Raw genomic sequence first — 25452 nt, 5'->3', positions numbered from 1 at the left:
TCTCAGCGAATGCGGGAACAATGCCTATAAATTAAAATTGTGCTATAGTGCAGATCTTCCGCAGTACTGACTGAATCTAGGCCTGAGAGGAACAGACGTGAATAATGACCTGAGATGGGGCATAGTGACGGTCCAGACTTTTATACAAAAGGAGGATGTCATCAGGGCTGTAAATGCAGTCTACTGTCAGGCTAGTAGAGATAAATCCTTATCTCATAGCCATAATCTAACACAACTATCCATGCCTGGGGTAACCTAAGCAGCTATATCAACATCCATCTAATACCCCATAACTTCTATAAATAACAAGCTAGTTTTGCAGAGAACAAATTATTTCCACCTGCTTTACATCACCAAAAGTGGTGTGTGTGTGCGTGTTGAAATCAGAGCCTAGCCATTCTTTATTGTTTGGCAGAAGCCCCTCTGTCATCCTAATTGATTATTGATCAAGGGCCCTTGCGCTCTCTGGCGGGGTTGACATAAAAAGTCATCATCATCACAGCTATTAAATGCCATATTTATGGATAAGGGAACAGGCGAGGCATTCACAATTTATTTAAGTGGGTGAAAAGCAATTGGCACACAAACACAAAAATCTGTTTGAATTACAAAAACAAGTTGGAAAACAGGAAACACAAAGGACATGTATCCTTCCTTTCTAAATTTAAAACATTCAGCCAACGCTTATTAACCTCTCTGTCATTGAGAGAGGAGTCTTCTTTTTACCTTATTAACAAGAGTTATTTGAGAAACTCCTAGGCTGCGTTTACATAGGCATCCCAATTCTGATATTGTTTTCACTAATTGGTCTACGGACCAATCAGATCAGCTCTGAAAATAATTTGATGTGAAAAGATCTGATGTCATTGGTCCAAAGACCAATTAGTGGAAAAAATATCAGAATTGGGCTGCCTGTCTAAACACAGCCTTAGTGACCTGCGATAAAAGGACAACTTCACTCCTGTCTTTACCGTGTACTTAGTCTGAAAGATCAAGTACTCATAGATATTGTAAAGGTAATCTTTTCGAAATGTATTCCAATGAGTAGTATGAAGATGTAGTGCATAATCCTAAACCATTTAGGCTGCGTTTACACAGGCAACTCAATACTGATATTTTGCCACTAATTGGTCTTTCTTTTTTTCTCCATTGGAGAAAATAGCAGAATTGGGCTGCATGAGTAAACACAAGCTGTAAAAAAAAATCCTGTTGTTTTTACAGTAACTTACTGGCAGCTAGTTACCTGTACGTTATTGTAAAACAAAAAAAAAGTACAGTATGTACTGTTAAACCAAAGTTTATTTGGAATTTACGGTAACATATTGTACCTTTTTTTACAGTAACTTACAGGTAACTGGCTGCCAGGGTTTAAAAAAAAAAATTGTTCACAGTGCAGCATCAGAGGAGCCTTAAGAGCAGAAATGTATGATACGAACATCAAGTGCAGCACTTTGGTGGGTTTGGGTTATGTACAGTATGTCATCCATATCTGGAGCTATCCTGCATATCACGGCTCTGATGTTATTGTACATCAATCACAGTGATCATTCTATGGGAGTACACTATGTGTAAGATATGTCACATTCCATGTAATTGTGACAATCCTGTGTGTTCAACCCACTAACATACTCAGCTATTTATCATTGGATGCATCATTGTTTCTTGTAACATTGCAGTTGTACAACCATAAAGTTGCTTGTACTGAAAAGAGTTCAGATTTCCTAGGCTGTTGAAAAGACATGATTTGTAGAGGACAACAGTGGAAGTGAAGGGCTGAAATAGTGCAGTTGTTACACTTACCAGGCTACAATGAGATCACACAGCACTTGATTTAAACTTAATACAGTACAACAAACAGCACCACAGACACATTGGAGCCATACTTATCTAGGACACACTGAACTAAAATCTTGAGTGATTGTGTCAGATGCTTGTTTAAATTTTGGGGGAGATGTTAGAAAAGGTACTAATGAGGCTAGCGAAGTCTTCGCCCCTCTATACGTAAACTCTCAGCCAGTTTTGAGCAAGTCTAGGGGTCAAATATTCCCTCCCCTTCCGAAATTTGAAAGATGTGGGCACCTGCGAAATCGTGATTTGTCCAAATGATCAGTGATAAAAAATCTGCATACCGGTACAAAGTTTCTCATTAGTCGTCAGATCCCACAGTCTGTGGATAGATGCTACTACCATTTACTGTATGTTACGAGCATCTGTCATCGAGAGATTAGAGTTTTCTTACTTATGCGTAGTGGATTGAATGAGGCTGAGCAACTTGCTCAACAGCCCAAGAGCCTCACATGCTGCCATACCAACACTGAAATGGTTGGATGTTTCATCCCCCAAAAATCAAGAAACAATATGACTACCTGCTACAGCTTACACTATAATGATATTACAAAAGGACGGAAGAAGAACACTGCAATATAACTTTTAAACCCTTCAAGAATCAAGACAAATCTGTCAGGCAGAAAGAGCTGGCACAAAACAAAGGTGTAACAGGTAATCTGCAGAGGCCATATATTCTTGCAGACTATAGAGTTTGAACGGGAGGACAGCATGAGGAAAGTGCATTTGTCACATGGGTATGTTCTGTCCTCAGAGAGACTACCCAGAGCTCTGATACCACATCACCCTTCAAGTACTGGATTATTGCTCAATAAGTATAATTGTTGAAGCAACGAAAGGTGGGTTTCATTATTTTAAAAATAAATTCGGTTCATAAAGTCATATTGAGTTAAAAAGACTCCAAGGGAATATGGTGTAAATGAGGACAAAAACCCACAATTGGGTAAATTTGGCATTCACAGATTGCAGACACTAAAAAGGGCCCAGGTTATCACACACAATATTGAATTCATCCAAAAACCACTAAATAGGGTTGTTAAAAAATACAACTGCCAAACTTTGTTTTAATTTATAAATGTATCTTGAAAAAGCTTGCATATATTTGAAAATATTACTTTTATAATTTGAAGTGTCGCTAAAGCGTTTAGCAGTGTTCTTCTTTGGTTGATTTTGGAAGTTGCATGCAAACGTCTAAAAAAAATCATTTTTATTATATCATGAAAACCGGTAGCCTGGCTGACCCGACTCACATGGTACACAGCCGAAAGAGAGCTGTGACACAATGGTCCGGAGAGGAGTCCGTTGTAAATGCAGTATTTGCGCAGAAATGGGTTGAGCTTTGATTGGTTCTCTCAAAAATGGCTTCTTTCCTGGGGGGTTGAGACCTCACGTTGTTTGGATTTGAAAATCCAACAGTTGTACTGGAAGGGACGGCGCTCAGGGGCTGTGAGTGGTCGTGCCGACAACATCAAAATAGCCTTTTCAGACTGTGAAATCAGGAGGACTTCGAGTTAGGTGTTAGCCAGACTAGAAAACTAAAAAACATTAAAAAACATTACAAAACAAACACTGCTAGTTCAAAGGTAGGATGGCAGTCGAATCTATTGACAACAAGTCTTCAAAGCTCCCCTCTGACATCATTTGTAGACAAATGAAGAATGTATTTTATTTTAATTTTGATCAATATCTTTGCTTTTGATGGGCACACGTGCACTGTAGTGTGATAGATCAGATAGGTTAGGAGACCAAGGATATAGTTTCCTTGCGTCTCCTCTCCAGCATGGTCAGTAAACAGATAGGCTGTTCCATTTCAGATGCTTAATTTGGCTTCTGTTGGCATCTTGCACATCATCAGAATCTGCTTCAAGGCTTTCTGAACATCCTCATCCATCTGACCCTGTAAGGAATAAAGTAATGGTGACATAACATTAAAACCACACCTGCAACGTCTAATATTAGATCATATACAGAGTACACAGTATGCATAAGAACATACCTGGACGGCGTATAGGAGATGCATCCTGTAGACGGACACTATCTCATGGTGCTGCCTCTTTGACTCCTATAGTAAAGAGATGCAGAAACAGGCTAGTTTGTTATTTTTACACATACGCTCCAGAGTGCCTTCAGGAGCAATTAGGGTTAGGTGCCTTGCTCAAGGGCACATTGGCACATTTTTCACCTAGTCGACTCGGGGATTCGAACGAGCAACCTTTCGATTACTAGCCCAACTCTCCTAACCACTAGGCTACCTGCCGCCCAATTAGCTAGTGAAATATCCTTCATCAGCTATAAAACCATGCTGAAATTGCTCAGAATTATGAAAGATAACCATAAAAAACTAAGACTGCATATTCAGGCAAACCCCCATCAGTGACATAGAAAAAACGCATAACCTTCAGTAGACTTTCTAGATCAGCATCTACATTGTCTTTAGTCATAGCTATCTGAGTACTTCCAAAGAAACAGGGTGGTCAATAACTAAGAAGCCGTGTGTACTGCAGCCTGTGAGAAGCAGCCACAGATGGGGAGATACAGCCCGCTGGGCACAGACATCAGTTCAACGTCTATTTTAAATGTACATTTGGTTGAGTTGTCAACTAATGTAAATTCAATGTGAAATCAACAAAACATGTCACCATGTATTTTGATTTAGGTTAAAAGATGAAATGCCCTTATGTTGATGACTTTTTGCAAATCCAATCAGTTTTCCACGTTGATTCAATGTCATGACATATAATGTTTTTGTTGAAATGACGTGGAAACAACGTTGATTCAACCAGTTTTTGCCCAGTGGGAGTATGATTCAGTTTGGCCGCCCAGTCCACACACGCCTGTGACTCATTATGTCTTGGACAAGAGGAGGCTGCCCTGTATCAGGACATTAGATGTCTTGGCTCTAAAAAACTAAAGGTATTGGCTAATCATGACAGTACAGAGATTCACAGTAACTCACCCAACTGTTAGCTTCCACCTGTCTGACAGATGTTCTAGGAAAGTATTTAGTCTTAGGAATTTGTGTGAAATGGTATATCCTGTCTACAGGCTCTGATGCTATCTGAGTGAGGTTGAATGCAGTCCACTGATTGTTGGTTGAATAAGCCATATTATATATAGTTTGAACGTGTATGGCTTACCCCTAGCTGGTACTGCAGCTGCTTGACTTGCTGCTGTAGGTTGTCCAGCTGCTGCTGCTGCAGGGTCTGCTGTCTCTTGGCTGAGCCTGCACTGTAAGACAGCTGAGATAGGCTGTTTAAGGCATCCTTTAATTTCCCCACCTCTCTCGACAGGTCATCAATCTGAGACACAAACATGGGGATCAATAAAAGTGCTTAGACAAAACTGCTTTTCTATCATGACCAAAGACAAAACAGCATGTCATAAGAAAGCAAAATAGAGGGATACCTCTCTAAACTCTTTAAAGGTCCGATGCAGAGGTTTTTTTATCTCAATATGAAATCATTTCTGGGTAGCAATTAAGTGTTACTGTTAAAGTACCTGATTGCTTTCAATTAAAATGGTTAAAAAGAAACACAAATTAATTTATTAGCAAAGAGCAATTTCTCAAGCAAGAATGGTCTGAGTGGGGAGGGGAAAACTGAAAACGGTCTATCATTGGCATAGGGGTTTGGAACTCTCTTATTGGTCTATTAACTAATTTAACACCTGGTGATGTCACCAGGCAGGCCAAAACTCCATCTCACCAACACAGACTGAAATTTCAGGCGGTCTTTTCAAACAGCTCTTACACTAAAAGGGCATTATTATCATTTTCACAATTTCACAGTATTATTCCAATCATAGTGTGGAAATATATATACAACACAGGAAATTCATGTGTTTGACTGCACTGGGCCTTTAAGTGTTTCCTTTGCCAAACCAGGGAATTTGCTAGTTATTCATTACCATTGAACATTGTATAAAGCACTTTACCAACAGAAAGCAGTAAATAACAAACCTTCTTATTCTTCTCTCTCTCTGAGCTGACATGTTCCTCCACCAGTTTCTTCAGCTGAACGATTGCATCCTGGGCTTCTCTGAGCTTGGTGCTCAGAGTGTGGTTCTCCTTCTCCCTGCTGATGGCCAGCTCCTGCAGGGCCTCCCTCTCACTCCTCCCCTCCCTCAGTTCCTGCCACGCTGCAGCCGCCTCCAGAGCCATCTCATCCTGCTTCCTCAGGGCCCCCTGGAGAAGCTGCGTCAGGTTAACCTCCTCCTTCTCCAGGCCCTCTCTCATCTGCTCGTGCTCCAGCCGTGATATAGAGTCGTCCGGTGTGTGGTCCTTCTCCATAGTCATTCTGTTCTGTAGGGTGTCCACCTGCAGGGTCCTCTGGGACAGCTGTTGTCTTAGAGCATCTGCCTGGGCCTCCAAGTCTTTGATGGCGCTGCCCAGAGAGGACACCATCTGGGTGTGGTCAGATAACGCCACTGTCTCCTGAGCCTCAGCCTCCTGCTTCAGGAGGGCAATCTCCCCCAGAGAGGCCGAGTACTTGCTCTGTGTGTCGGCTAGCGATGCCTGCAGCTCCTCTACTCTGCTTCTCAGCATGGCCTTCTCCTTGTCTGGGGAGGCTACAGGGCTGCCAGGCTTAGACTTGACAGCCCGGATCTCCTCCAGCTGGTTCCTGGTGGAGCTCAGTTCACTCTTGGCCTCACTGTAGGACTTGGATAGTTCCAGCAGGCGGCGCTGCAGCCCATCGATCACGCTCCCCAGCTCGCCTTTCATCTCCTCAAAGTCTTTAGCTGCAGCCTCCACGGGGACCGTCCCCCTCAGAGCCTCCTGCAGCATCCTGATCTCCTCCTGCGCCTCCTTGTACCGGTCCACCAGCAGGCTCTTCTCCCGATCACCGCTGTCGTCTGCTGCCTTCAGCCTGGCCTCCTGCTCCCTGATCCGGCCTACATCTCTCTCCCTCTGCTGCTCTGACTGGGCCAGCTGGGACCTCAACTCTTTCACTTCCTGCTCCAGAGAGCTTCTAAGTCTCTGGAGCTCCTGCTCTGTTGTTTCACTTCCTCCACCACCTCCTCTTTCAATATGTGCCATGAGGGCCAGCACCTCCTCTCTGGCCTGCTGGTGTTTCTCCTGTGTCTCCGTCAGCTTGGCCTGGAGCTCTGCTAGACTCTCCAGCAGCACCTCCCCTTCCCTCCCTGTCACGTCCCCCTGCTCAGGTTTGAGCCTGGCATGGAGCGTGCGGTTCTCCTTCCGCGTCTCCTGCAGTTTGGAGTGGACTCTCCCTAGGGTCTCCCTCAGCAGTCCAATCTCCTCCTCGCCTCCCTCCTTCCCCCGCTCCCCACTCTCTTCCTCCTCTTGTCTCAGGGAGGAGCTGCTGAGCTCCAGGGCAGACCCCTCAGACATGTCCTCCTCCTCTGTCCCCTGGGGCTGGAGTAGGGGCTCGCTGGGGGACTTGTGGGTGATGTGGTAGGAGGCATTAGAGTTCATACTTTTGGGGCAGGACGAGTCCTCTTGGCCGACCTCACCTCCCTGGGGAGACGGACGCTTCTACAAAGAGATGTAGATAGAAGGAAAGATGAGATGGGGAAAGATAAGTAAACAAGATTTAGTTGATTATTTAGGATCTTATTAAGTGGATCTTTCTTAGGTAGAAGGCCTAATTACAGTAAACACCACACTGGGATATCACCATATTTCACCATATTGGGATATCTACGTCTCAGGAATGACAAGTTATATTGAGTATCTGGCTTACCTTGAGTATTTGGGCTAACTGCTGGTTCTCCAGAGACAGAGCTGTAATCTTGGCGTGTAGGGCCACTACCAGAGCTGAGTCTGCCTTCCCACAGTCCTCTGCCTGTATCAACACAATTATACAGTTAACATACAATGGTTTGGACCACCAGGGAATATTATGTTAGGAGTTTGGGACATCTCATGAAACTTACATCACACTTCCATTAGTAATATCTGAGGTACATGTAGTAATATTAGTCAACAGTTCAGACTGTGTTAAGTAAAGTAGTGCAGCGGGTGGTTAACTTGTACTGTAACTGACTAGATTACAGTGTAAATGTGCTGTGCTGTGTAAATGGATTCCAGAGAGAGAGAAATGGGACCGAAAAAGCTAGTGGACTGGGATCAAAGCAGCGTAGGCAAGTGATATTAAAGGCCTGCGCTGTAGATGTAACTCGCCTTGGGCTCCGGCCCCAGCTCCGTCTCAGTCTGGCTTATAGTCACAGTCTGGTCCACAATCTGCTTCAGATTCTCAATGGTCTCCAGCAGCATGCACTTCTCCTCGTGTAGCTTCTCCACCTCCTCCCTCTGAGACACGCCGTGCAACTCCTCTTCCTGACAGAAAGAGATAGGAGAGGGAAAGAGGAGGGGAAGAGGAAGGGAGAGAGAGAGTTATGCAGGGAGGGAGAGAGAGAGAGAGAAAGTTATGCTAGGGAGAGAGAGAGCGCGAGCGAGAGAGGAAGAGTTATGCAGTGAGAGAGATAGAGAGCGAGAAAGAAAGTTATGCAGGGAGGGAGGGAGAGCGAAAGAGAGCGAGAAAGTTATGCAAGGAGAGAGAGAGAGAGAGAGAGTAGTAAGCAAAACCAACATAAACAAAAGTTGGTGACACAGAAAATAAAACATGATGGAAAACAACCAAATGAGAGGCCTAATGACTGATAAGAAATGTTCTTGATTGTAAGTGCATGTACCTTATAATTAAATATTTTAAATCCACAACTTTTACTGGAGACTGGAGTTTCATTTGGGGTCATGTACGCGGGAGAGTTGGGACTAGACATCTAGAAAGTTTGGAAACATGAATAAAATGTCTTATTGTTTACTCCTGCGTTCTGCACCATAGACACAGTAATTACTATCTATACATACAAATACACTCCCACAGACAGAAAAACAACACTAATGCAGCACTGAATTCAAGAGTCCTTGAATAAAAGCAGCAGACAGTAGGGTGAGGCTCCAAAAAAAAAAGAACACGGGAATTCAAACAGAACCTGACAAGGTAAACACATATTATAATGTTTAAGAACTTCATTAAGAGTAAAATGGTACCTGACACAAGCAGGGCTGAGGACCATTCAAAAGGGACCCAAAAAGGAAGACAACAGACAGAAGGGAGACGGACAGACCAAAAACAGACAGGCAGACCAACAGACAGACAGACAGACTGACCGACCAACAGACAGACAGACAGACAGACAGACAGACAGACAGACAGACAGACAGACAGACAGACAGACAGACAGACAGACAGACAGACAGACTGACCGACCAACATGATGACAGACAGACAGACAGACAGACAGACAGACAGACAGACAGACAGACAGACAGACAGACAGACAGACAGACAGACAGACAGACAGACAGACAGACAGAGACATGCCTTTACCTGCACAGGGCTAATGGGAGGTGGAGGTGCTTTTCGTTTTTTGGGAGTTGTGCTTCGATCGCCACCTAACCTAGCCACTTGATCATGCTGAGGTGTGAGTGAAGGAGTGGGAATAAAGAGAAGAACAAAAACAAAAGAACGATCCAGCAGTTTTTAGTTAGGTTAGTTAGTGAAAGAGAAGAATCATCAAACATTTGGAGAATTTGTGATCAAAGAGAAGGTATTTATCGAGGAGTAACAATGCCCTGAAGATGTGTCTGTTTAGCTAAGGTGTTATATTTGTGCTCATACATGCTGCTTGAGGTGCATTTCAAAACGAGTCATTACGTAAAAGAAACATAAGGTTTAAAAGAAACATTCAAGATAAGGTTGTCAATGACGACACTACAGTGGAAAGAGGTTGGTTTGACTGTCGAATGTGTACTATCCCTTCTGATTAGACTAATAGGTGTAATTTATCACATTGATATCAAGTTAAATGTGTGTAGGTTCAATGATTAGGAAAAACTGGTTGCAGTTGTGAAGCTTGGAAGAAGATAGAAAGATTGCACAAGCTGACCTAACTTACCTGAGGAGTTTTAGGGGACTTTGGGGTGTCTGTGTATAGGGAGGAGAGAGGGGAAGAACAACATTCAAGACACATCCTGAAGATGGCAGTGTTGGATAAATTCTGCATGACAGGCCAACTGAAAAGTTGCATTTCAAAGCTTGACCACAAGGAGGTCAATGACGTATCTGGGTCGATTATGGAGGGATGGAAAGAAAAGCCTGAAGTTCTTCTAGTCAAAGCATCTCTCTTTTTATAACTTTACAGTGAACAATAGAACAATGCTTCATGTTACAACCATTTACATGCATCCGAAAGCTTGAATTTCATAACTTTCAGTCACCTCAAATGGATTTGAAGGGAAATTATGCCTGAAGGAGTCTGCTAGAGTGTGTGGTTAATTGCCTCATAGTAGGCTCGATCAGTACTAAAGACAGTTCCTATCTCACCGCTGTCTGAGTGTGCACTGTGCAACTCGGCAGTGAGGACGGCCCTGATCTCACTGCTGCCAGACAGCTTGGCGTAGTGCAGAACGTCATGACCCAAAGAGTCCACAGCCTGAAGAGCAGCTCCTCTCTGGACCAGAACCTCCACTACAGACATACTGCTGCTCTCACTGGCCAGCATCACTGCTGTCCTGTATCAAACAGTCAGAAATAGTATAATCATCATCATCACCACAATACTCATCATTAACATCTTCTTCTTCATCATCATCCTCATCACCACCATCATTATCCCTATCATCATCACCATCATTACCATCAACCACAACATCACCATCAGGGTATTATAATGTCATGTGCTTGAAGACAACCCTGTAATGATTAAATGAAGTTATGAAGTAGAATGCACGCGTGATCTGACAGATGACTCCTTCCCTACCTGCCGTTCTTATCACACTCGTTGACGTCAGCTCCCCAGTCCAGGAGGCTGCTACAAACATCAGCGTGGGCGTGTCTGGCGGACAGCAGCAGGGGGCTGAGGCCATCCTGCAGGACACACACACACATCATCATAGTTCACTAACAGTATATTGCATACAGTGTGTTCAGACGCCTTGATCATAGTAACACGGAACAGAAGTTTGCATACTGTACTGACATACTGAAGTTCAGATAATGTACTGTAAAAGACTCCGTGACCTTGTTTCTCGGGAAGTGAAAGGAAGAAGAGGAAGAAGTGGTAGGAATGTAAGCTTTACAGTACATTCAGCTGGTGTACACTAGAAGATAGTACATTGTTTGGTCTGCTGCAATGAAAGCATACCATACTAGAAACAAGCTGTTTTGGTCATGTAGTCCATGACCACAATGCCATTCCAAAGACAACACTATGAGCGGTAACAGGCTGGGCTACATCCTTCAGCATCCTGCTAAAGTAGAAGCATGACTTTATAGCTCCAACCTCCACTGAAACACATGAAAGCAAAGCAGCCAAGTCCTTTTATTGTATCCTTTTGGCACACTGAGTTCGCCATTCTCCCCCACAGCTCAGAGAGAGGGAAAAAGAGAGAAAGAGAGAAATAAAAACTTTACTCTACCCCTCTCTCTCTACCAGGCAGCCACACACACCCACATACACAAACCCCTCCTTACACCCCTCCACAAACATCCACCCTTCTCCTCTGATGCACAGACAGTCCTCACTATCAACTAATGCACACAACACAGCCAGCCAGCCAGCCACCCATGTGTTTCTTTTTTTTATATTCCTTTCTGTCTATCCTTTCATTTCTACCTTTCTTTCCCAGGGTTTGGCTTGCCTTATTAACAAGGTTCAGGAAACTGACACCTCATCAAAAGCAGAGTCAGGCAATATCTACAGGCCCAGTCTTTGCTTCACGGAACATTACACACTGCACTGGGCGTTGACTCGTTACTTAACAGGATCATATGGATCTACTGTCTCACTAGTAGATGGAAAATGTTTCAAAATCACATAATATCCCTGAAAACACTTACAAGGACAACCATAAAACCTGAAATACAAATGGCTGACGCTTGACTTCATACTCAACTTTAAATGAACTTCATAACTTCAAACTTCTAGCATAGATTAAAACCAGGAGCCAGTTGAAAAAGAATTTCACCAACGTACTTCCCCAGAGACACATCACACATCACAACCCGTAGGTTGAGTGATTTCTCTGGTGATACAGTGAGCTCCAAAAGTAGAGACAGTGACACATTTTGTTTTGTTTTGGCTCTATACTCCAGCACTTTGGATTTGAAATTATAAAAGAACTATGAAGTTAAAGTGCAGACTGTCAGCTTTCATTTGAGGGTATTTGCATCCATATCAGGTGAACCGTTTAGAAATTACAGCACTTTTGTACATAGCTTTAAGGGGACCAAAAGTATTGGGACAAGTTCTCTTATATGTCTATTGAAGTAGTCAAAAGTTTAGTATTTGGTCCCATATTCCTAGCACACAATGATAACATCAAGCTTGTGACTGTACAAACTTGTTGGATGCATTTGCTGTTTGTTTTGGTTGTTTTTCAGATTATTTTGTACCCAATAGAAATGAATGGTAAATAATGTATTGCGTCATTTTGGATTCACTTTTATTGTAAATAAGAATAGAATATGTTTCTAAACACTTCTACATGAATGTGGATGCTGCCATGACTAGGGAAAGTCCTGAATGAACTATGAATAATGATGAGTGAGAAAGATGCAGACACACAAATACATAGATAACAACTTGTCAAGATGCTGACTACCAGCCCTGTCCACTTGGTGAGGCTTCTGACAGCCAGGTGTGAGAACACTGACAGCTCTTAAACACCAAGAATGACCTCCGATGATTCTTGGTGTATAAAATGGAACCTTCAGAGCTGCTTAAAGGAGGGCTGAACTTCCTGATTTAGCATCGGTTTCAATTCTCCTCATTAGGAAATGCGGCTGAGAACGAGATTTAGGTTTTGGAGGCGTGCTTTGATGTGGGTATCTCGTGTGTTTGTTTGAAAGTGAGAAGCGTTTGTACTTTCACTCCGCCAAAACAGTACAGTTACAGTCACTCACCCTTCTAGATAACTTGAAACAGTCTAACCAGGTCTTGTCTGGAAGTAGCCTAGACTAGCTAGCAAGCTAGCCAAATTCTTTCGCCAATTAGGTTCAGCCGGCCGGTGTGCGACCGTGGCAAAAGTTGGTTTGACTTTGGATAGCCTGTCTGTAGGGTCAGTTAGAGAATGTCAATAAATTATACAATATAAATTGGACAATTATTTCATATTGCACACCTTTTTGTTGTCTTATTTGTATATGAATTCCTACAATTTATAGTTGTTATGTCATTGAAATTTGGAGCTATTGATAGTTTAAAATGTTGTCCCATGTACATTGTGTAATTTACTGATGGTCCCTAACTATCCCCATAGGGATATCGGCATTGTGATCGGGTTGCGTGCAGTTGTGCTCCAAATTGATGATTAGTTGGGTGTTGCAATCTGTGGGAATTTGGGCAGGATTTAAATAAAACCAACCCAAGGAAAACTGTTACGGTACCATTCATTCTGACATACATTTTTTAAAAACGAATGATCTCGCAAATCGATACTGAATTTATGAACAAAATTATCTTACGTACACTTTGTAGTCAATTTCAACACTAGAATAACATTTTCTGACTCATATCGACGCCACATAAGTCGTCATCAAAAGGAGAAGTTGCTTACTATGTTCAGACCACACAGTTTCCACCTCATACCTTATTCTTATTCACTGGAATGACCTTTGGTAAATAACATGGGAATCTTTTCAGACCACACTACAGTTTTAATAAGTGTTTGTATGTCTATAGGTGAGAGAGGACAAAATCAACCTTGGTAAGAAAGAGGAAAACATTAGTAGCCATTGTGTGCAGTTGTGACAAATATGACATTTGACACTCTTGGGGAATCTAAATGGGGATAGGAGATATGTCAGAGTCCACTGGAAATGTGTCAGACTTGCTTAATGGTACACTACTAACATATACCACAAAGGGCACAGCTATTATGCAGGTTTCTAAGGATTTATACGACAAAAAAACAGAGCTCTGGCAGCCGCAGAGCGTGAATGTTTTCATACTCTCGCAGCCTGGGGGGATGAAAAATATGTGGTCTGATCCTCATGCCTAAATAAAGCCACAGGATGGCATCTGTGATTGAGGCCAGCAGAGCAGAGGCTGTCTGCCAGGGCCCAGGAAGCTTATGTAACAATCTGACATTTAAGCCATGTGTAATCTCAGCACTCAGCACAGTGCACCACAGAGAGCTGTGGCAAAGGCTGTCTGGCCTGGCACAGAGAGCTGTGGCTAAGGCTGTCTGGCCTGACACAGAGAGCTGTGGCTAAGGCTGTCTGGCCTGACACAGAGAGCTGTGGCTAAGGCTGTCTGGCTTGACACAGAGAGCTGTGGCTAGGCTGTCTGGCCTGACTCAGAGAGATGTAGCTAAGGCTGTCTGGCCTGACTCAGAGAGATGTGGCTAAGGCTGTCTGGCCTGACACAGAGAGCTGTGGCTAAGGCTGTCTGGCCTGACTCAGAGAGATGCGGTTAAAGCTGTCTGGCCTGACACAGAGAGATGTGGCTAAGGCTGTCTGGCCTGACACAGAAAGCTGTGGCTAAGGCTGTCTGGCCTGACACAGAAAGCTGTGGCTAAGGCTGTCTGGCCTGACTCAGAGAGATGTGGCTAAGGCTGTCTGGCCTGACACAGAAAGCTGTGGCTAAGGCTGTCTGGCCTGACTCAGAGAGCTGTGGCTAAGGCTGTCTGGCCTGACACAGAGAGATGGAGAGGGTTAATAATGAAGGAGTGGATACAGGGTCCTAGCAAAGCCACAATGTTACATCAATTACAGTGCCTTTGGAAAGTATTCAGACCCATTTACTTTTTCCACATTTTGTTACGTTACAGCCTTATTCTAAAATGGATTAAAAAAAGATATAATGCTCAGCAATTTACACACAATACCCCCCCCCCCCCCCCCCCCCCCCCACAGAATTGAAGGTCCCCAAGAATACAGTGGCCTCATCATTCTTAAATGGAAGAAGTCTGGAACCACCAAGACTCTTCCTAGAGCTGGCCGCCAAACTGAGCAGTTGGGAGAGAAAGGCTTTGGTCTGGGAGGTGTGCAAGAACCCGAAGGTCACTCTGACAAAGCTCCAGAGTTCCTCTGTGGAGATGGGAAAACCTTCCAGAAGGACAACCATTTCTGCAGCACACCTATCAGGCCTTTATGGTAGAGTGGTCAGACGGAAGCAACTCCTCAATAAAAGGCATGTGACAGCCCGCTTGGAGTTTGCCAAAAGGCACCTAAAGACACTCAGACCATGAGAAACAAGATTCTCTGGTCTGATGAAAAAAAGATTGAACTATTTGGCCTGAATGCCAAGCGCCAGATCTGGAGGAAACCTGGCACCATCCCTACGGTAAAGAATGTTGGTGGCAGCATCATGCTGTGAGGATGTTTTTCAGCGGCAGGGACTGGGAGACTAGTCAGGATCGAGTGTAAGATGAACGGAGCACAGTACAGAGAGATCCTTGATGAAAACCTGCTCCAGAGCACTCAGGACCTCAGACTGTGGAGAAGGTTCACTTTTCAACAGGACAACGACCCTTAGCACACAGCCAAGACAACACAGGAGTGGCTTCGGGACAAGTCTCTGAATGTCTGTGAGTGGCCCAGCCAGAGCCCGGACATGAACCCGATTTAACATCTCTGAAGAGACCTGAAAATAGATGTGCAGCAACACTCTCCATCCAACCTGACAGAGCTTGAGAGGATCTGCAGAGAAGAATGGGAGAAACTCCCCAAATACAGGTGTGCTAAGCTTGTAGCGTCATACTGAAGAAGACTCAAGGCTGTAGGTGCTCAAGGCTCAAGGTGCTCAAGGTGCCTCAACAAAGTACTGAGTAAAGGGTCTGAATACTTATGTAAATGTGATATTTCCGTTTTTCTATTATAATACCTGATCAAACATTTCTAAAAACCTGTGTTTGTTATGGGGTATTGTGTGTAGATTGAGGGGGGAAAAACTATTTAATCCATTTTAGAATAAGGCTGTAACGTAACAAAATGTGGAAAAAGTCAAGGGGTCTGAATACTTTCCGAAGGCACTGTATGTGTCCCACTGTCTATAGATCCCCTTTATTCTACTCTGTTCGTTCTTGCAAGTGAAAGGCAAGGTATGAGTGACTACACCTCATCACCATCCTGTATAATACTGAGATACTTCTGTCTCTGTGTGTTGTATCGGTACGTTGACATGAACATGGTTTACAGACAACCACACTATAAACATCCACTCCTCCATGACCGTGAATGTATAAAAACTCTATGTGTGTAACAAGGACATTTTGTGGGGACTTTTTGCTGGTCCCCACATGGAAAAAGGCTATTTTAGGCTCAGAGTTTAGAGTTTGGGTTATAATTAAGGTTAGAACTATGGTTAGGAGTTATGGTTAGGTTTAGGGGTTAATGTTCAGGTTAAAGAGATAATTAGTTCAATTAAGCCCTTTATCTACTTACCCAGTGGATACCATTTGTATGTCTCTGCGTGCAGTTTGAAGGAAGTTTCTAACTAGCATTAGCACAATGACTGGAAGTCTATGGTAACTTCTAGCATGCTAGTAGATACCATAAACTGCCAGTCATTGCACTAACGCTAGTTTGCTTTGGCTCGCGAAACTACCTCTAACTTCCTTCATACTGGACGCAGAGACTTAAAAATGGTATCCAATAGTTCATCAGACTATGGGGAAGTAGATAAAGGGCTTAATTGTCAAAATCCCGAAGTAACCCGTTATTAAGGTTAGGGTTTAGGGAAAATAGCATTTTGAATGGGAATCAATTGTTTAGTCCCCACAAGGATAGTAAAACAAATGTATGTGTGTGTGTGTGTGTGTGTGTGTGTGTGCATGTCCACAGTACATAAGCTACAGCTCATCCCACTGAATGTGAAATGCAGCCAAATTACATTCTTTGACCTGACCTTGCTGACGACCGTCTCCATCACCTTCTAGTGTGGTCATACTCTGTAAAGTTACAAAACTTCTCAACAAGGATACCTACTGCTCCCTATCTCCCACCCGACTGTTTCTCTGTCTGAACAGCAGGCTCTGCCCACACAGATAAAGTACCTCTGTTCAGATGGCATCAAAGCCCATTTATATCTGATGGATAGATCACACTGTGGAGCACTTCACCATTACACTTGATTGTTTCTGAGAGAGACAATTTTGATTGCAGCAATAGCTCTCTGACAGAGACACAACACAGTCTGTTTGTGTGTTTACCATCTAGAGGATTCAGACATGATAACAAGCTCACAGTAATGAAGACGTGTCAGGCTTTGAGTGGGGCGAGGAAACAATGGACTTAAATGCTCTGACTGGTGTGTGACTCCCTTTAAGGACCCTCCACAGAGCCCAGTTAGTTCATTGGAGAATAACAGTGTTCATTGCTATTTTAGGACCAGGGAGGATCGATAAGGACCCACAGATTGATTGGAGAGGGTTTTTTCATCTACACTACAGCACACAAGTGCTTATTCTTATACTTCTGCAACAAAAGCTAACATCTTCGATTGCGCCAAATGGATTCATTTGTTAACAAAATAGTTTTCTGATTCCTATCTTGTTGTGTGTATAATTTTCTCTCAGGCGTTATAAACTTGGTAATGCAGGATTTGAGAAACGTTTAAAACAATCAAGTATGGAGGATTTTATGAAACACGAACCCTCACTAAAGGAAGAGTATGATTCTCTATTGCAGAGTTGAATCAGAGGATATAACTGTGCTGTACAGTGAGGGAAAAAAGTATTTGATCCCCTGCTGATTTTGTACGTTTGCCCACTGACAAAGAAATGATCAGTCTATCATTTTAATGGTAGGTTAATTTGAACAGTGAGAGACAGAATAACAACAAAAAAATCCAGAAAAACGCATGTCAAAAATGTTATAAAATGATTTGCATTTTAATGAGGGAAATAAGTATTTGACCCCTCTGCAAAACATGGCTTAGTACTTGGTGGCAAAACCCTTGTTGGCAATCACAGAGGTCAGACGTTTCTTGTAGTTGGCCACCAGGTTTGCACACATCTCAGGAGGGATTTTGTCCCACTCCTCTTTGCAGATCTTCTCCAAGTCATTAAGGCTTCGAGGCTGACGTTTGGCAACTCGAACCTTCAGCTCCCTCCACAGATTTTCTATGGGATTAAGGTCTGGAGACTGGCTAGGCCACTCCAGGACCTTAATGTGCTTCTTCTTGAGCCACTCCTTTGTTGCCTTGGCCGTGTGTTTTGGGTCACTGTCATGCTGGAATACCCATCCACGACCCATTTTCAATGCCCTGGCTGAGGGAAGGAGGTTCTCACCCACGATTTGACGGTACATGGCCCCGTCCATCGTCCCTTTGATGCGGTGAAGTTGTCCTGTCCCCTTAGCAGAAAAACACCCCAAAAGCATAATGTTTCCACCTCCATGTTTGACCCCAAGATGCTGTTCTTGGGGTCATAGGCAGCATTCCTCCTCCTCCAAACACGGCGAGTTGAGTTGATGCCAAAGAGTTCCATTTTGGTCTCATCTGACCACAACACTTTCACCCAGTTGTCCTCTGAATCATTCAGATGTTCATTGGCAAACTTCAGATGGGCATGTGTATGTGCTTTCTTGAGCAGGGGGACCTTGCGGGCGCTGCAGGATTTCAGTCCTTCACGGCGTAGTGTGTGAAGGAAAGGAAAGGCGTAAGTACTCCATCATCATCATTTTCCGCAAAACCGCTCCTGGTTCCCATTTCACTTGTTGGGTGTCCCACATGTGTTGTTTCTACCGCTCTAGTGGATTCCGGTGCCGCAGGGAACTTCATCGACCAGGCCCTCGTCTCCTTCATGAAACTCTCCTCATACCCGCTCTCCTCTCCTCTTCCGGTCCTCGCTCTGGATAATCAACCAGTGGGATCCGGCATTATCACCCACGTCACAGCACCACTCACCTTCACCATTGGATCTATGCACCTGGAGAGCCTTCCTCATCATCACCGCACCAATGCACAAAGTCCTGTTCGGCCTCACGTGGCTCCTTCGTCATGATCCCACCATCTCCTGGTTCAGGATGGAAATAACCAACTGGTCACCCGGATGCCAGAAGACCTGCTTTCCCTTGTCCTGCGGTTCAACGTCGGTTGAGAGTCATGTGGTTGCCCTCCAGCCCGACATCCCAGGGGTTTACCAGGATCTTCAGGAGGTGTTCTCCAAGACTCAAGCCACCTGTCTCCCTCCTCATTGCCCCTGGGAATGTGCCATTGACTTTCTAAAAGGCTCTGCGACACTGCGCAGCCGCGTCTACCCTCTGTCGGTGGCTGAGACAGAGGCCATGGAGGAGTACATGCAGAAGGCTCTCCAGCAGGGTTTGGCACACATAATACTCACGCAAGGCTTGCTCCTATAGCCTCCTTTTTCTTGATTTCCAGTAGTTTCCACAACTAAGTCAAATGTATTCCACAGATCTGACTTCCACTTTCCCTCCTGAGCAACCAGTAAATGTCACAGAATAAGTCATACTTGTCGTTAAATATGTCGTATATGAGCGAGAAGGACCAAGGCGCAGCAGAAGTGTGGACACTCATTCTTTTAATTGGTAAAAGGCAAAGCATCCACCGAAAAACAAAACAATAAATGATACTCACAATATGGACAGTCTCACAGGCTATGCAAACGCAGTGCAAGAACAACCACCCACAACCCCAAAGAAAAACACACACACCTATATAGGACTTCCAATCAAAGGCAACTATACACACCTGCCTTCAATTGGAAGTCCCAATCATCCACACAAACATTCCCAACACAAACATGCCACATCCTGACCCCAAAACTAAAACACTAGCTCCATCTGCTGGTCAGGACGTGACAGTACCCCCGCCTCAAGGTGCAGTCCCCGGAATGCACCTACCAACAGAAAAACACCAACAAAAAACCCATAAACAATAACCCCTAAACAATAAGGGAGGGAAGGGAGGGTGGCTGCCATCACCGACGGCACTGTGCTACACCCTCCCTCCCCAACCCACCTATCCTGGAGGTGGCTCAGGTGCAGGCCGTTCCTGGCTGTCGGGGCAGTCTGGCAGCTCGGGGCGGTCTGGCAGCTCGGGGCAGTCTGGGCGGTCTGGCAGCTCGGGACAGTCTGGGCAGTCTGGCAGCTCGGGACAGTCTGGGCAGTCTGGCAGCTCGGGACAGTCTGGGCAGTCTGGCAGCTCGGGACAGTCTGGGCAGTCTGGCAGCTCGGGACAGTCTGGGCAGTCTGGCAGCTCGGGACAGTCTGGCAGTCTGGCAGCTCGGGACAGTCTGGGCAGTCTGGCAGCTCGGGACAGTCTGGGCAGTCTGGCAGCTCGGGACAGTCTGGGCAGTCTGGCAGCTCGGGACAGTCTGGGCAGTCTGGCAGCTCGGGACAGTCTGGGCAGTCTGGCAGCTCGGGACAGTCTGGGCAGTCTGGCAGCTCGGGACAGTCTGGGCAGTCTGGCAGCTCGGGACGTTCAGGGCAGTCTTGCCACTCCGGCAGTTCAGGGCAGTCTGGCCACTCCGGCAGTTCAGGGCAGTCTGGCCACTCCGGCAGTTCAGGGCAGTCTGGCCACTCCGGCAGTTCAGCGCAGTCTGGCCACTCCGGCGACTGTTGACTGGCGGGCAGCTCTGGTGACTGTTGACTGGCGGGCAGCTCCGACGACTGTTGACTGGCGGGCAGCTCCGACGACTGTTGACTGGCGGGCAGGTCCGACGACTGTTGACTGGCGGGCAGGTCCGACGACTGTTGACTGGCGGGCAGCTCTGACGACTGTTGACTGGCGGGCAGCTCTGGTGATTGTTGACTGGCGGGCAGCTCTGGTGACTGTTGACTGGCGGGCAGCTCTGGTGATGGTTGACTGGCGGGCAGCTCTGACGATGGTTGACTGGCGGGCAGCTCTGACGACTGTTGACTGGCGGGCAGCTCTGACGACTGTTGACTGGCGGGCAGCTCTAGCGACTGTTGACTGGCGGGCAGCTCTGGCGACTGTTGACTGGCGGGCAGCTCCTGCCCCGTCACACAGCCCTTGTGCCCCCCCCTAAAAAATTATTGGGGGTGCCTCTCGGTCTCCCAGTCCTCGCCAGCCTTCTTCCGCTGCTTGGTCCTGTGTAGGTGGGTGGTTCTGTCACAGAATAAGTCATACTTGTCGTTGAATATGTCGTATATGAGAGAGAAGGACCAAGGCGCAGCGGCAGTGTGGACACTCATTCTTTTAATTGGTAAAAGGCAAAGCATCCACCGAAAAACAAAACAATAAATGATACTCACAATATGGACAGTCTCACAGGCTATGCAAACGCAGTGCAAGAACAACCACCCACAACCCCAAAGAAAAACACACACACCTATATAGGACTTCCAATCAAAGGCAACTATACACACCTGCCTTCAATTGGAAGTCCCAATCATCCACACAAACATTCCCAACACAAACATGCCACGTCCTGACCCCAAAACTAAAACACTAGCTCCATCTGCTGGTCAGAACGTGACAGTAAACATTTGCCCATTTCAAGTTTCTTTTTCACATGCTCCGCATCCATTTTGCTGTCACGTGCTACTGTGTTTGATGGTTTGTAATAATCCATTTACTGATGTCAGGCCCTATTGGTCACATGCACGCGATGGTTTACATGTTTCACGTAAAGACAGCAAGGGTTGAGGGAATAGGGAATGTTTTTCCTAAACAAATTAGGGATTTCGGAAACAGAACTTTTCAGTCAGAAACAAATAAGAAACTAAATGGCTGAAATGATGTTGCAGCTTCAGCATGGACAGCGCAATACACTTGCTGTGCTGTGGTGCCTTTTCGCTGCAGTAGGGAGGAGAGAGAGACAACGTGCGCCAGTCACACAGTCAATTCGTTGTCATTTTTTTAACACAGTGTGACCATTGGGCTCTTTCTTGAGTCATTTGCTTGTCTTAATTATTTAATCAAACAGTGTGCTTAAAGCATCATACAAGCATATGTAGGCAATTCTATTCAAACACATAGGGTGTGTCTGTCTATATATGGACAAATAAGTTTAAACATTTCATCCAATCGATTGGTCGAGAGACAGGATCTTGATCAACCAGTCAAAACTGTTCGCTGCTCTGGCACCCCAATGGTGGAACAAGCTCCCTCACGACGCCAGGACAGCGGAGTCAATCACCACCTTCCGGAGACACCTGAAACCCCACCTCTTTAAGGAATACCTGGGATAGGATAAAGTATTGTAAAGTGGAACAACCACTTTACAATAGTACATCTATATATTTGGGGGGGGGGGGGGGGGGTTAGAAGGATTACTTTATCCTATCCCAGGTATTCCTTAAAGAGGTAGGGTTTCAGGTGTCTCCGGAAGGTGGTGATTGACTAGATGTACTATTGTAAAGTGGTTGTTCCACTGGATATCATAAGGTGAATGCACCAATTTGTAAGTCGCTCTGGATAAGAGCGTCTGCTAAATGACGTAAATGTAAATGTAACCAAGATTTTTTTTAGTCGGGGACGCAGCCCAGCTACCACAACACAAATACTCAATGCATGCCTCTCACACACAGCAAACCCACATCACACACACAGTTAACACCACAATAACATGACATCAACCCAAGAAACACACACTCACATGCACACCCCCACACAGTCAGTCAGTCAGAGGATGCTAGTTTGTTTGTCACGTTTAAGGCACAGCAGAACCAGTACAATAGGACTGCTGCATGCTGCATTTATGTCGAAGTATTTTCCCTATTTCTTTAGTTTGAGTTGAAGACCTTCAAAGAAGCCCTATACAAACAATAACTTGAACTGAATGAGGGAACTGGACTGTATCTGATTGAAAGGCATACATACCATGTCTCTGACGTTCACCGGACACTTGCGCTCACATAAGGTTTGGACAATCACAATGTTTCCACTGGCAGCTGAGGGAGAAAATAAGAAAATCATTTGAACACCTAAAATGCCTTGTCTACCATGGAGTTATATATGGCACTAATACAAAACGACATGTCAAAGATCTCCCACAGGAGCCAGGCATGACTACTTCTATAGCCGTTCATTGCCTGAATAGAACTCCACTGTGTCCAACATGGTAGAATTATCCTACAGTCGTTCATAGCTGGAAGTTGGAACGCTGGAGATAATTAGGCAGAACCTGGCAGTAGAGAGTCTCCTGTGTAATTGATATGGTCCTTTATACAGTTCTCTTTGATCCAGGTCTTTCATCCAAAGATAAAAGCATCCCCTGCCGGCTGAAAGCTCTCTAAAATGGTAGGAAACTCTCCAGTACGTCTCCAATTTCACAAACACTAACAACTGGAACAGCACTCCTGTATCTAAACTCTGTCTAACTAAGTGGCCTATTCATTGACTAGTGTCACACTGAGTGTACAGCGAAAGATGCTCTTCTTTGAGCCATTCAAGAGTACAGTACATGTATGGTTCACTCCAGGCTTAGAAACATTCCTGTCATCTACTGTACAGAGACATATAATGGGTAGTCTGGTGTTAGAGCTGCAGCTAATCTTCTGTAATCATCAGCAGGCCTTTTAGCTGAGGTACTGTCATAGTTGCAGCTGGAGAACCGCGACTGAAAGAGGGGAATGGGGATCAGGTGCTTAGTAGATACGCTATCTGCTGCTTTGCGCCTAAGAAGAAGAATCATTGAGACGTGTTATCCTCCTAGTTTGATGGGTATCAACTTAAGTAATACAAATTAATCTAATTTCAGGTTGAATCTTTAATTAATGGCTACATTACAATTTCCCAGCCATAACTTTCATACTTTTATGTAGGCATTATAGAGCCCTTAATTATAGGTATAACACTCATTAAGTTATTTCTAACCAAGTCTTACCTGCGTAGTGAAGGGCTGTCTTTCCTGAGCAGTCCAGAGCATCCAACACACATTTACTCTGGTGGGAAAACACAGGTTTAGGTCAACATCTATATGACCATATTCTTTTTTTATCACTGTGATGGTTGATCTGAAAAATGTGATTGAGCCTTAATGAACTGTGTTTGCTAAGAGTATGTCAGATGTTTTTGAGATGCATTTTAATTTGGAGTTAATGAGAGTGCCCTTGCATCAGATTTCTGACTGTGTGTCAAGTCAATCTGTATGGGCAATGGCTTAGCTGGCCATTAATTTGACAGGTATTACCAGAGAGGGAAGGATATGTATTACATCTGACTTCAGCTTCCCAACTGTTCAGAAAATGGTCTCAATCTCAGCATAGATAGACATAAAATTAACCCACTGAAAATAGGCTACATATCAATCATAAAAATAGCTTTAGTACATAATTGCTACACCAAAGTTGAATTTCATGTACCACAGAGCCGCTCAAAAAGTTAGATCCATTCTCTAAACAAGGTATAAGGATGACTGATATTAGCATTGAGCAGATGAAACCATTCACTCAGATCATATTAAGAGTCAGCCATTCTGATTGATGGCTAAGTATAATCTTGTATGCACAGTGAGTGTGGTGCAGCCTTGAGTCTGACAGCTTCATAAATTATTTTATCCACACAGTTATGACATGCTGAATAATACTAACTAACAACAGTTCACGCACAGATAATGTATTCTTAATATCTGAACTACACAAAAATCCCTGAACTACAATAGGACTTGAACCAGCTGTCCACTGTACTGTACTGTACTGTACTGTACTGTACTGTACTGTACTGTACTGTACTGTACTGTTTTCCACAAGATATCAATATTGCTCCTGCAGAAGCCTTTTATAGTGTGATCTTATGTATGGCTAAACTGAGGTCATATCAGGGTTGTGTGGAGGATAGAGAGGAGGTCATGTGTTAGATCAGCAGATACACCAGGACAGACAGGAGGATCACCAGACAGAACGCAGACAGATATCACATGCCTCCCATCACAAGACTGTGTTACAGTCAGTCAGTGAACCCATCTTCACAATGGTAAGTGTGCATTTTTAAATTGTGATTCAACAACAAGCACAACTGTTTTAGCTCTCCGGCATAGAAATGATCCATAAATAAGGGTGATAATGAACTACCCAAGAACAAATCAATGACTTCATCCGATACAGTCAGTGAGTGAGTTATCGGTCACCATTTATGTTTGCAGTTTCATTCATTCAGTAGCTCCATCTTACCTGTATAAGCTTTTTGGCACACTCCTGATGGTTGTTTTTGGTAGCTAGGTGTAAAGCACTAAAACCTGAGGAGAAAAAGACATCCAGGTAAGACATATTTTCGTTGAATTCAACTCCCAAGTACAAATCAAATCAAACTTTATTTGCCACATGCGCCGAATACAAGTGTAGACTTTACTGTGAAATGCTTACTTACAAGCCCTTAAACCAACAGTGTAGTTCAAGAGGAATAAAAAATGTACCAAGTAGGCTAAAATAAAAAGCAATGACAAAAAGTAACACAATAAGAATAACAATAACGAGGGGCACCGGCACCGGTACCGAGTCAGTGTGCAGGGGTACAGGCTAGTTGAGGTAATCTGTACATGTAGGTGGGGTGTACAAGGGGGGAGGGGGGTCAATGTAAATTGTGTAAATGGCTTGGGGGTAGAAGCTGTTGCGGATCCTTTTGGTCCTAGACTTGGTGCTCCAGTTCTGCTAGCCATGCGGTAGCAGAAAAAACAGTCTATAACTTGGGTGACTGGAGTCTCTGACAATT

At 44.4% G+C, this 25452-nt stretch overlaps 1 protein-coding gene across 1 annotated transcript in view; it reads right to left on the bottom strand.

The window, feature by feature from the left end:
* Window positions 1–538: 538 nt before the first annotated feature.
* LOC115149254 (ankycorbin) overlaps window positions 539–25452 on the bottom strand; it is a 67051-nt gene continuing 42137 nt past the window's right edge. Inside the window, exons 5-18 of the mRNA XM_029691933.1 lie at window positions 24915–24979; window positions 23630–23687; window positions 22624–22694; window positions 10630–10736; window positions 10194–10381; window positions 9766–9794; window positions 9198–9284; window positions 8497–8586; window positions 7985–8140; window positions 7545–7646; window positions 5804–7336; window positions 4983–5144; window positions 3842–3907; window positions 539–3742 (exon numbers count right to left, since the gene is read on the bottom strand). Coding sequence (XP_029547793.1) covers window positions 3656–3742; window positions 3842–3907; window positions 4983–5144; window positions 5804–7336; window positions 7545–7646; window positions 7985–8140; window positions 8497–8586; window positions 9198–9284; window positions 9766–9794; window positions 10194–10381; window positions 10630–10736; window positions 22624–22694; window positions 23630–23687; window positions 24915–24979 — 2801 coding nt within the window. The 3' untranslated portion in view covers window positions 539–3655. The remainder of the gene's footprint in view (window positions 3743–3841; window positions 3908–4982; window positions 5145–5803; window positions 7337–7544; window positions 7647–7984; window positions 8141–8496; window positions 8587–9197; window positions 9285–9765; window positions 9795–10193; window positions 10382–10629; window positions 10737–22623; window positions 22695–23629; window positions 23688–24914; window positions 24980–25452) is intronic.

Source organism: Salmo trutta, chromosome 15 (genome assembly GCF_901001165.1).
Source record: "Salmo trutta chromosome 15, fSalTru1.1, whole genome shotgun sequence".
NCBI lineage: Eukaryota > Metazoa > Chordata > Actinopteri > Salmoniformes > Salmonidae > Salmo > Salmo trutta.
Note: the sequence above shows the minus strand (reverse complement) of the source record. Positions and strands in the feature narration are given on the sequence as shown.